The 13517-nt window shown below is 35.4% G+C and overlaps 1 protein-coding gene across 2 annotated transcripts in view; it reads right to left on the minus strand.

Annotated features, from left to right (window-relative positions):
- Positions 1–13517, minus strand: part of LYK3 (protein kinase family protein / peptidoglycan-binding LysM domain-containing protein) — a 56911-nt gene that overhangs the window by 32815 nt on the left and 10579 nt on the right. For both annotated transcript variants that reach the window (XM_088218176.1, XM_088218177.1), the window contains exons 2-6: positions 10640–10717; positions 2776–3075; positions 1862–2007; positions 1690–1779; positions 1486–1591 (exon numbers count right to left, since the gene is read on the minus strand). In XM_088218176.1, the coding sequence (XP_088074302.1) occupies positions 1486–1591; positions 1690–1779; positions 1862–2007; positions 2776–3075; positions 10640–10717 (720 nt within the window). The remainder of the gene's footprint in view (positions 1–1485; positions 1592–1689; positions 1780–1861; positions 2008–2775; positions 3076–10639; positions 10718–13517) is intronic.

Below are 13517 nucleotides of genomic sequence, written 5' to 3' on the forward strand. Positions count from 1 at the left end.
GTTCATTGGTTCTTTCGATCCAGAAACAACAGCCACTTGGAAGAACCAACTGAAACAACAAGCCATCTAGAAGAGTCGACTGCCTAGCATCTAGTAGGAAACTTTCTGAGATAAAAAGTATGAACAGAACCAACTGAACCAACAACCCATCTAGAAGAGTCGACTGCCTAGCACCTAATAGAGACCTAAAATCGCACAAAGCCTGTTCTGACTTCAGTTTACGCGTACCGTAGTTAGACTGTTATGGATGCAACCGAATGTCCAATTGGCTGTCTAAACGCGCAGCAATCATGAGTATGACTCTGATACTATGTTGAAAACTTGACAAAAAACATAAAATGGAGGAAGTAAGCTTTTTGTTGTATGCTTCATATGTACTTCTAGACATTTATATACTAGTGATTTTGTTGATAATGATTCCATGTTATGTAGGATATTTTATTATTTAAAGTTCTAATAATAAAGTTATATCATGTAATTAGAATTCTCTTAAAATAAGAATAATTCACTCTATATATATCATAAGTGTAAACACAAAAAATAAAAAATAGTAGTATATTTTTCCTAAAAATCATCAGACTTGTATATGGAATGAGCTATATATGGTTATAGATTTATTTCAGAACTAAGAATATTTACATCTTAATAAGAGAGAGATGATGATACAAATGGAAAGTGAGGATTCTAGAGTTATTGCAAATATTATGGAATTACCATAACGAACATATAAATGCGTATATCTACCTTGTACATTTACATGGGTATTTAAATAACTCTTTTATTGTCAACCTGGGATAAATATATGTTACCAGTATTTGTTGATAATTCAATAGAATCTGAAGTTATCTGATACAGTTATAAGATGACTTCAATAGAGCTAAAAATCATCTGCTCGCGATGATAAAAAAATTTTACTTCCACTACAATTTACCATCATGTGTCTACAATGAAAGCCTTGGTGTTACCAATCTCTTTGCAACCTCCCTCTAAAATAGTCTTCTCTAGAAAATCATCATAGTGCTAAACATTTAAAGTGTGTTTATAAATAAAAGGGTAGCCTTTCATGAAAGAAGTGAGAATTTGACAATTATTGGTCAAATCACATCAATAGAATAATCGAATATTAGATACTAAGCCATTGATCAAAAATCAGATAAGCGAGAGTTTTAAAAAAATCAAAAGTTAACTGCTATGTCCTACAATAATATCAGTCACAAGATATTTGATCTTGTGATATTATATACAATTCATCTGATTAACTGGTTAACTTAGAAAGAAATAACTAGTTAAACTTGTGTTTGTGCATATAAATATCTCTAGCATTGGATTTAATGTTGCACGTGATTAAGAGATTTAATTGATGCATGCAATCATATTGAATAATGAACAAATCCTACATTATATTAATTTAATAATTATAATAACTAAAACCTTTCATATTGATTGAATAAAATGTATTTATGAAGGTGTACCATGAAACTTTACCCTTGTTTTGTGGATCATGTAAATGACTTCTTAGTGAACCTTTTTGGGCATATTCATAAATAAGAAAGAGCTCGTCATTGCTAGCTGCATAGCCAATCAGTTCTACCTTTGACAAAATTAAACAAAAACAAAATGTGTCAAAACCTAAGGAATCCAACAAACTTTCCGATGTAAGGAGAAATAGAATTTGACTTAGACGATTACCAGATTTGTATGATGGACCTTGCAGAGGACTTTCATCTCTGACATAAATTCTTTTGTTTTTGTAGCAGTCATTCTTTTTATAGCAACCTCCTGGGAGGAGTCAAATTCAAATCACTAATTGATAGAACGAAGCTCACTATAGCTAGGAGATGTAACTAGGACTAAAGTATACCTGGTCCCGGAGCAGGCCATAATATACTGAACCATAAGTTCCATGGCCAAGAAGACTGGAATCAGAAAACCCATCAGTTGCCGATAGGATTTCTTCATAGGTGAAAACAACAGGCTTCTCCATTTCGAACACATCAGTATTCAGAGCTGTAAGAAAGGTGACAAAAATATCAAGCCTAATCAATCTTTTATTTTTCACATCAAGTCAATCTTTTAGTACTTTATAATCTTTCAACAGCTAAAACGAGATATGTCATTCTCAGAAACCAAGGAATTAATTCTTACATTTTTTTAATATCAAAGCCTTGATTAGGTCTTGTTTGTGTTTACATAAGCACCTTGAGCCAAAAGCCCTTTTTATTTTCCATTGCCTATTTTAACTCACTTAGGTCTAAATTATCAAAAGAATTTTGGTCATGCTATGTGTTTATATTCCTCCTTAAGCACCAATAATCTTTTCCTATCATGAGAGTTCCGGTCAGGATTCTGCAGTATGTAGTAGCAGTTCAGGATTGTCTCACCAATGTCAGAAGACCTCCATGTTCTCTTACAGAAAAAGAGGCCAACTACGGCTTTGTTTATTTCATGTCATTAGTTACAAGAAAAGATTGCATATTACATGGAATTAAATGCCAGAAGCAAGAAGAGAAACCAAGAAAGAATACTTAATAGATCTCACGGTGCTCGAATTTCTCTCAGATTTCATTTGACCAAGCAATGCAGTTATGTGCGTGTTTGTGTGTATGTATGTGTAACTTTTAAGAACTACTGGAGTAGACACTAGGAGCCTATGGTCAAGAAAATTATGTGGCAAAAAGAAAAAATACAAACATCCATGCCATGTAAGAATGCACTAACTGGAAATTTCAGAAAGCAAAGAGAAGTAATGAATATAAGCAATCTGGAACCTGTTACCTTTGGGAACAGTAATATGGTGACCACTAGATTCTCCATTTGTGGGCTTCCAATCTCCAGACTTGCAGCAGATATATCGTCCTGAAGCACAACAGAAACTTCGCTTCCGAAGAATATGGAACTTGTGAGAAATCTTCCCATCAGCACCTTTCGCATGACTTCCGCGAGCTTCACGGAAGCAGCTTGACGACCTCAAGCAGACACAAATAACTATGCACAATATAAGTAGAGCAAGTCCAAACCCTAAACCACCAATTATCCATCCATATGGAACATGAGCCTTATGATTCACTTCACCAGCTGCCAAAAATAACAAACCTAGAAGTGATTCCCATTTCATATAAGGTGGCACTTGTATCAATGCTTTATTCAAAACCCTTGGTAGATGCTGAAAAATTAAGTAACAATTCACAGAAATTTCAGTGATCCAAAAGAACCAGCCATTATTTTAAAACTATTATTCAATTTTAAATAGCGCACCAAAGGTCCACCTAAAAGCATATCATAGAACTATCGTCTTGTCAACTAGCTATATTGCTGCAAACTATTACCAAACTTTCAAAATATTGATAGAAGAAAACTCAGTTTTTGATTATTTCGAGGAAGCTTATGATGGGAAAAATTAGGATTTTTGTACAAAAATAATCATGAGGATTTGGCAGTAGTCAGAGAAGATGGATTTTAGGCTGCCTTCCTTCAATGTCATTTGTTGTTTTGCTGAATGGCAAGCCTAGATCCTGGTTTCATGAGCAGAAAGGATTGAGACAAGGGAATTTTCTTTCTCCTTTCTCTTCACACTAGTTGAGGATTCTCGAGTCTGACATTATCCTACGAGATGGTTGACCCCCATCTGTAATTTACTAAGGATGCTTTTTTTTTTCCTCTCCCATGATTATAATAGGCTTTTTAATGCATTGGAGTAATCCCTCAAGTGTTTGAATATATTTCAGAGTTGCACATTAACCTCAATGAACGTGGTTGTAAGCACCAATATTTGCACAAGCTAATATCAAAAGCACAATCATGAGCACCTACGAGCTTTACTTAAAAGCAAATGGTTCCAGAAGAACCAGGTTAGAAAACCCGAATCTTAGAAATTTAGATCAGGTTTGCTATCAAATAGTTCTCATGCCTCGCAAGTGGCATATTTCAATCATAAAGTGTCAAGTTGACTGCAAGTTTCATGGGCCAACTACAAGTACCATGTGCTAGTCATAAGCAAAAGCTAGCATGTGCAGTCTCAGAGGATCGTGTTCTACTCACATACCAAAAGTGAGATTTTAATGGGGAAAGATCCAGAATTGGAATTTAAAGAAAAAAAAAAAGGACACATGACTAACTTGAGAATAGGGTTCTACATTTAGAGAAAATAGAATTAAAAAGGCCTGGAACAGGAAATTGGTCCTTAACAACAGAAGGTGTTTTAGGCAATTTTTCCCATCACCTAGGAAATTGGTTGGTTATCCCCCTTATCTTTGATAATGTATTGGATTTCCTCGATAGCTTACATGTTGCTTTTATCACCGCTTACCTTGATGCATTATACTCTATTATTTGGAGACAAATTTCAATTCGCATGGGATCTTAGTCTTCATGGAAAATATTCTTATGTGTTCTGTTACGTGCTTATAACAGTCTTGCATGTTTAAAAGCCACTCCAGTAAGCAAATAAATTGCCTATATTAGTAGGAACGTGATATCTATTCGAAGGATTAGGTTCCCTGCCATATTTCCTACTGCATAACCAGTTTCTAGACCCTTCATTGGGATGAACATCTAGATCTCCGGCAAGGACAGACAGTTGCACAATCCTAAGGATTCCTGGCTATCACTGAGTGGCAAATCCTTGTTATACTCCTTAAGCCAGCTTGCGAATTAGTTTTATACTCTCTAAGGCTTCAAGCCCAACATTGTTATTATCACATTGACATTGACTATCTGTTAAATCCCACTGGTCACACTGGCTATTCTATTGGAATAAGACATAGATTTCAAATATAAATAGAATGATTCCACTCTTTCTACTCTTTTTATTATAATAATATTCTCTGTTGATTTTTGAAGAAAAAAAATATTAACTTTATTTCTCACCCTTTATGTTGTTACATCTGGATATTTATAAAATTTTTAATTTACTGATAATGAAATCTTATTTTATTAGAATTCTAATTACATGATATTACTATTCTAGTGAAATTCTAATTACATCATATTAACTAATTAAATAATAAAATAATTTAATAATAAAATATCTTATTCTACACCTTCTTCAAGCTGGTGCAATGATATTACACATGTCCAACTTGCAAACTAAATTGCAAACAAATGGTGGACTCACATGGAAGAGTCGGAAAAGAACCAAAAAAAGCTAGTCGGAGCAACTTGCGTGTGGAGTAGCTGGATCGGTGCCAGATCGCAAAATCAAAGGCGGATGTGCATGGAAGAGCCAGAAAAAAGGCCAGAAAAGGCTGGTTGGGGCTGCTCACGAGCGAAGAAAGCAAATCTACGCCAAATTGCAAAACCAAAGGCAAACGCATGCGGAGGAGCTAGAAAAAGCATCAGAGATGGCTGGTCAGGGCAGCTCACGCGCGGAGGAACCAGATAAGCGTCGGTATTGCGAAACCATAGGCGGATGCACGCTAAAGAGCTGAAAAAATGACCAGAAAAGGTTGGTCATAGTGGCTTGCATGCGGAAAAACTGGATTACCGCCGATATCCCGAAATTTGACCCGAATCTGAGAGAGTTGGACCTACAGACGCGTGGAACAAGGAGAACAGAGGTCCAATCGCAACTAGGTCACACGTAGGAAGGAGATCTACTGGTACGCAGCGCAATTTGAGACCAAACCGGGTCAGAGAATAAGATTTAAACGGAGTCATGCAGCGATCTGTGAAACTAGACCCCGTGCACAAAACCAGAAGGCTGGATCACGTGCGACATGACCAAATCTATCCCCATCGGGATATTCTTGCAGCAATGCGACGATTTTCGAGCCAAATAGGGTTTTCCGACGACTTGTCGCTCACGCACTTTTGCTTCTAGTGATGCGTGTTGTTCACGCCCCTCTACTACTGGTGTCGCATGTAGCTCACGCACTTCTGCTACTGGCGGCCGGCGGACACAGGAAGAGACCAAGAATGTGTCTCTGAAACTGTTTAGGGTGGTGATGAAAGTAGATCTAGATAAATGAGTACCAACTTAACCTATTGTGTTATTTTATGATTTGGAAAAAAAGATCCTAAAATTAAAATGCTAAAATAGTCTTATTTTGGCTCTGATACTGTATTGATTTTTAGAGAAAAAAAAATATTAACTTTATTTTTTACCATTTATGTTGTTACACCTGAAGTATTTATATAATTTCTAACCTACTGATAAGAAAACTCTTATTTTATTAGAATTCTAATTATATGATATTACTAATTTAGTAGAATTCTAATTACATCATTTTAACTAATTAAATAATAAAATATCATAATCAACACTCTCACACATTGTGGGCTCATGGTTCCTTATTAGCCTAATGGCATGGTGAAACAAGAAACCCAATTCCACTCGAGTTGGGAGAACATCAACTATCAACCACAACTAATTAACAAATATTAAGAGGTATGAAAAGAGCTTGATATGACCATGGAAACCCACAAGAAAAGAAGAATAAGCCCATTCGGTGATGGGCAAATCCAGTCATGTATCCTCAGCCAATTAGGGGAAGAAGCTGGGACAAGCCTATGGGAAATTCCCTTAAACTGTGAGGGATCTTTTCCCAAACAAGAAAATATTCTTACCTTAAAGTTTTTATCCCAAAACAGCAACCAAATTTAAGGAGAATCACCACTGAATCCAAAAGATCCTCCTTAGCTGATCTTAATCTTTCAAAAAGAGAAAACCAAATCTCAAGCATTTAAAGGCATGGACTTCATAGATTTAGGAAGATTCTGAACAGATTAGGTGTCCACTTTAAAGCCGGCCCTACTTTTCCTTTTCTTTACTGAAGAATCTCATTAATTAAAGAGGGATTTTCATCAATAAAGAGGTTTTCTAAAAGGGGCGACATATCTACACTATTTGGATTAAATCTTTCCTAATTATAGTTTTCTCATTATTTTATTTTTGATTTGGTTTCCTAGTCAAGCTTGTACAATTAATTAGGAGATTTTATTTACTTATATTTCACTTGGCCTTCAACCATAAATAAATCTCAAGAATTTGGTTGTAATCATTCAAGAATTCAAGTTTGAAGTCAATAAAATATAAAACTTTCTACATTTTCAACTAATGAGATTTTCTCCAACTTTTTTGTTGAGTGAGAAATTGGTGTCTACTTATCAAGGTAACTTGTGGCCTTTTCATCAATCTCTTTTTTTCAATAGATATTAATTAATCAAGGTTTTTTTTGTGGCATTCTAATTAATTCATTTATTTTTATTACCTTAATTTCAATCACATGTTGATTGTAAATTAAGTAAAAAGAGTTTATCCAGAAATCAAATTTTTTACGCCAATTGAAATTATGAAAGTTTTTTGCATTCGTTGATCTCGGGTTTTGTATCAGAGCTTCTTCTTGTTATAATGGAATTCTTGAAAAATGTCAGTAACTCTTGGTCATGGGAGCATATGTCTACCTATTGACTTCCCGTGTAGTTATCTTGAAATTGTTACTAAGATGCCCTTTTGCATGTGTTTGGACCTAAAACTCGGTAAGATATCTCAAGTATTTAATAGGCATACGACATTGGAAGTGCCACGTACAAGTAGTTAACATACATCGACTATCTAATAGATGTATATCACTCACAATAGTGCACATCAATCTCCCTGCAAAATGGCAACTTCCAAAAGTTCATTTATTGCATGTCTTTTGATTTCAAGGAAAAACACCAATTTTGAGTTTAGCTTGTCTCGGTACCGATGCCAAGACCAAGAAGAATTGTAGGAAAGAGATCACATCACCACTTTATGTATTGGAGGAATAAAGTCAAAAGGACCTTCTGTGTGTTTATAAAAATGCATGAAATGTTGTGTCTCGTGTATAAATTCATGGATGCTAATATCATGTGCTACAGCTATTATTGTTCTTGGATTGCATCATAAGAGAACCCCAATAGTCGTTTGGAAGTGTACTCTAAAAACCTAAGGGAGACTACAAAGAAAAGAAAATTCCAAACAAAAAGTTGATAGAAGAAGCCTGGAAATAGATGAAGTCATTCATCAAAGAGGTGGTATCCAAAATTATAATCCTGATAGAGCAGCAGGTGAAGAAATTCATGATTTATATGATAGGAATGGAGAAGGTCCAAGGAGAAAAAAAACTTTTTTTTGAAATAAGGCCCAAGGAGAATTAAATAAAAATGAGAAGTATCTCCATGAAAAGAGTAATGCCAAAGCAAAAGCCAAGACCAGCACAGGCATTGCTGCATAAAGGACGAAGAGCAAAGGCTTTAAGTGAGAAGTCCCACAAAGGCAATTTTCCAATTTGTGCAAGTCACTGGTAAAGTTTTTTGAGGACGAAATCCTACTAAAATCCAGGCTGCTTCCGAGCTCCTTGCCTAGGAAGTTCGATAATAATGCCTATTGTACCTTTCTTCAGGTTGCAGTCTACTAAAACCTTCATGAAGCAGGAGTTCGAATTGAGTAAATGTTGCCAAGAGCCTTACTACTTGCTCCCTTGCTACTTTATTTTTGATAAATTGGATAGCCATTGTTATCTTTTCAATTTTTAGATGACAAGTAACTAATTTTAATAAGGATCATACGGCAACAAACCACTATTGATAAATGTTAAATCAAAATAAAATCAAAAATATAAAAAATACCATTAATCCATTTTGACATAAGACCCACCCCCAAGTTCTATAGTGATGAGTCTGCTATCCTGATCATGATTTTTCTACCCCAAGAGGAAAAGGTCCTTCCCTTTGGGACCAGTTGTGGGCAAGAAGGGTCGGAATTTTTTGATAATCATTATTCGTCATTTCAAGAGATGTAGGACAGACTGACTTTTCTGGCTACCTTTTGGGCTAAAGCTCACAGCAGTTATCCCAACCATTCTCTGACTGAGGTCCACTGGAACTGGGGACAATTGTTGCCCTCCCACATCTTGACCATTTTCCTTTGTCTTTATTGTCCATTCTAGTGTTACTGTTTGGAGGATGTCTTATTCTCCATGATTATATTATCTTCCTTTCTCTTAATATTACTTCTTCTATCAAAAGAATAAAAAGGATCCCATATTTTCTTCAGTTACAGCTGACTTCACCGAGGGCTGCAAACTCAAAACCATTATCCTCAAGGTTGTGTTTTGTCTAGGCAATCCAGACAGAAAAAACCAACTTAGATGTGAGAAGCAGAAAATTAGCAAAACTCGGATGTGAGAATCAGAAGGTCAATTCATCTGTTCTTGCCTCGTGGATCGTAACGGAGTTGATGAATGGCACCACAGATATGGAAAAGCAATGGTCCTATATAGCCAAACTGCTTAGAAGCTTTGCACATCTAACCGTTGATGTTGGACAATCCATTTTTTCACTTGAAGAGAAAAGAGAAAGTAAAAGAAAAAAATGGAAGAAGAGAACCAGTAAGTTTGGATTGCTGCTAGAGAATCCTTCATTACAAAAACTTGATGGTCCCAACCAAATTGCATGGTCAAGGTCTTGCACATCGGTTATCATGACTACAAGAATATGTTACTGGAGACAACCCTAAACTAGCCAATGGTAATCCTATGCTCAACTGATGCAAACTATATGTCTTGGCTAATTAACTCAACAGAACCGCAAATGTCCAGTGGGTACTCAGGACTGCTCATAAGATTTAGAATTTGCATCCCAAACTATTCTCAAGTTGGCAGTGTCTACAAATTTACAAATCATAAAACAAGGTACATAAGGCCAAACAAGAAGAGATAACTGTAGCACGGTACTCCATTGGGCTGGGATAATTGTGGCAAAAATTAAACTACTATTGAGGCTTCTAGGCAACATGTTCTAGTGATGCTTAGCTGATAGAAAAATAAAGAGTCTATAACTTCCTTGTTGGTTAAACACTGAGTATGACCCAATTTAGTCTAAGTTGACAGGAAGGATCCCTACCTTTACTACAACTGCTTATTCTTATGTGGAAAGGAGAAGAATCATAGAAGTGAAATGATCCATCCACAAAGAAGGGCTGGTTACTGGAGTCTCTAGTGAGTAACAAGAAAACAATAACATGTAATTATTAAAAAGGATCGCTTAACATGTAACTATTGCGGTTAACATGAGATTAACATGAGGTTAACAGGAAAACAATAAACTTTTCTAATAAGGATCTCTTAACATGTAATTATTGCGGTTAACATGAGATTAATATGGTAAACAGAGACATATAAGAGAAACTTGTTAAAAATTTAATGGCCAACCAATGAGGGATTTTGGGGGTAAAAGAAGTGATTCTACATCCTACAAGCACATAAACCTAAAACAATCGAATCACCATGTTAGAGAAATCGCCAACACTCCAGAAACTTTCTAATGAAGTGATACAGATTCTAAGACGTCTTCTATCTCTTGACTAACAATTCAACCCCAGCAGCTTCTTCAAACTTTGTAACATGAAGCCCTAACTTTCTCGCCGATTTTAGAAAGCAAAATGGCAAATGGGTTATAGATTCAAGGGCCTCTAATCATATGGCAGGCTCTTCTGATAACTTTGATACTTACACACCTTGTTTGTTATAGATGCAACTTGTCACTTGACATTAGCTTGCACCAGAACCAATCAACTGCATTCAAAGAAACTAGCTTCCATTGCTTTTTTTCGTTTTTTTGAAATATACTAGCTCTCATTGCTTTACTTCAACATACATAAAGGAAAAACAAATACCTGATATATTGTCGACCGATGGTGCAGGAACAGGGGCAGGGGGAATGTCCTTCTCCATGGGATAAGGCTCTCCAGGAACTACAAAATGAAATGAGTTAGTAGTAAATTATCAACTAAAAAATAAAGCTAGGATATAACAAACTTCATATGGCTATTTTTAAGGAATATAAGTGATAAATAAAGCCTACTCTCAACAGCCATGATTAATCAAATATAACCATATAGTTCAAAACATGCATGATATTGACATTAATATAGCAACAAAACCAAATTTGGATTTAGCATAAATAGTTACAATCAATTGTCAAAAGAGGCTATTTTTCCTTCTAAAGACCATACAAATGGTTTCTTAAACCTGTGAATAACAATGAATTTTATTGAGAATAACACTCGTTTCTAGGATTCTCATCCTGAACTTGTTCTAAACAAGTGCAAGAAAAAACTCCTTGGGAGAATATTATTGATTAGATCATTGTGCTATTTATAACTTTCAAAGAATTAGGTTGCAGAAACCTAAAAATATAAAATACAAGAGTAGTAGTATACATGGACATATTATAAGAGTATATTTATCCCTTTAACCCCGCAAGTTGTGCGAGGTAATATGTAGAGTTTTGATCCCAAATGATTAAACCTTGTAGAAGAAATACCCTTGGTGAATGTACTAGCTAACTGAATTTGAATAGCAACATAGCAAACATCTAACTGCCTACTTGAACCTTTTACTTAACAAAATGAATGTCCAGCTTAATACGCTTAGAGCAGGCATGATTAATCGGATTAGGAACTATATAAGTAGTAGCAATATTGTCAGAAAACAAGAGAGGGGTATTAGATGCAGCCAAAAAAGCTCGTTGAGCATATTCTGTAACCAACATATATCAGAGACTGAAGCAACAACAGCACGATATTCGATTTCAGCACTTGAAAGAGTCCATACTCTGCTTCTTTGAGCACGATGATATCAAATAAGTGCCAAGGAAAATGCAATATCCCATGGCAGACAAATATTAGGCAATCAAGCCAGTTGTCATCCAAGTATCCTACTAGATGCATAAGAGAGTAAAAAAATAAAGTTGGATACCATAATTTAGTCCCACAAATATAGTTTAAAATATGCTTAATAACCTAAAAATGGTCCTTACAAGATTTATGCTTGTTCTGACAAGCTTGATCAACAGCAAAGGAAATTTCAAGACAAGTTAGAGTGAGATATTGCAAAATCCCAACAATACTACCATAGAAAGTAACATTCGAGCAAGGAACTAGTACCCTTACCAATCTGACCACAAGATTGAACAGGAATTGCAAGTGGCTTTTAATTGTTCATTCCATAACAATGCAATAAACCCATAGCATATTTATTTGGTTAAGAAAAAGACCTTCACTACTTTGAAATTTTGGATAACGAAAAAATAATGAAAGGTTCCCAAATTAGTCATCAAAAACTCCTATCTCAATCTTGCAAGAAGAGACTGTAATAAATAACTAGAAGAGGCAACTAAAATGGTGTCATCAACATAGAATTGTGTAGAAATATATGAAAAGAATCAGAAGTTGATTGCATATCTTTAAAATTATTACTGCACATGTTTAGGATGTATTACTGTGTATATTTAGGAGTTATTACTGCATATTTAGAATTTATTGTTATAATTTTTAGGAGTTATTACTATTAATTGTATAGTCATTTACTCTTAAAATTAAAAAGAGAAAATAGGAATATAAAACTCTATAAATTTAACCTTTTGTACCAACTAATTATACCAGAAAATAAAAAAGAAAAATCTTCCTTTTCCTATCTGCATTCATGGTATCAGAACCACAGTTAGCTAGCTTGGCCTGAATAAATTTTTTCTCTCCTCTTTTTTCTATCCTTTTTTTGGTTCAGTTTTTTTCTTATGATGTCACAAACAGTCATGCCTGGAACAGTGAGGATAGACAACACCAGTTTCACTGCCACATCTCCTAAAAATACCGCGGGGATGCCATTACCGTCAAGGTCTGTAATCCTCAACGGAATTGAAAATTTCCTAATATAATTATCCATTCACAAACTGAACGGAAAAAATTATCTGGAGTGGGCGCAATCTATTAAGTTGGTGGTCGATGGCAAGGATAGACTTGGTTATCTCACCGGCAAGACAAAGAAGTTAGAAAATACAAATCCAACATTGCAGCTTTGGAAGTCAGAAAACTTTTTTGTAATGGCCTGGTTAATCAATTCCATGGAAGCTTCAAATAGGAAAACATATTTATTTCTTCCCACTGCGAAAGATATGTGGGATGTTGTCCAAAAAACGTATTCAAATCTTGAAAATTCTTCACAGATCTTCGAGTTGAAAACAAGGCTTGGGCAGATGAAGCAAGGTGATTGTGAGGTTTCTGAGTATTACAACGAGATGAAGGCATTATGGCAGAATCTTGATCTCTGCTATAAGGATAATTGGGGTTGTGCAGTAGATACTGTCAGTTATTTGAAAAGAATAGAGAATGACTATGTTTTTGAGTTTTTGGCAGGATCAAATAAGAGTCTTGACAAAGTTCGATGCTGCATTCTTGGCAAAACTCCACTGTCATCGATTCGGGAAGTGTTTCCAAAGGTGCAATGAGAAGAAAGTCGACACCAAGTGATGTTAGGGGAAAAAAACTCATCTGCCCCAAAAGTTTCAGCCCTAATGACCAAAAGCAATCATAATAATTCTCCATTCTAGGCATGGGGAAATAAGAAAGGAAAAAAAGTGTGGTGCAATCACTACCATAAACTACACCATACCAGGGAAACTTGCCGGGAGTTACATAAGAAACCTCCCTAATTGGAAGCCGAGGACTCCCAATCTACCAAATTGTGACCCAAAGGTCTTTCACTCCATCACTG

The sequence above is a fragment of the Carica papaya genome, chromosome 4 (assembly GCF_054855325.1).
Source record: "Carica papaya isolate Zhongbai chromosome 4, ASM5485532v1, whole genome shotgun sequence".
In the NCBI taxonomy this organism is placed as follows: Eukaryota; Viridiplantae; Streptophyta; class Magnoliopsida; order Brassicales; family Caricaceae; genus Carica; species Carica papaya.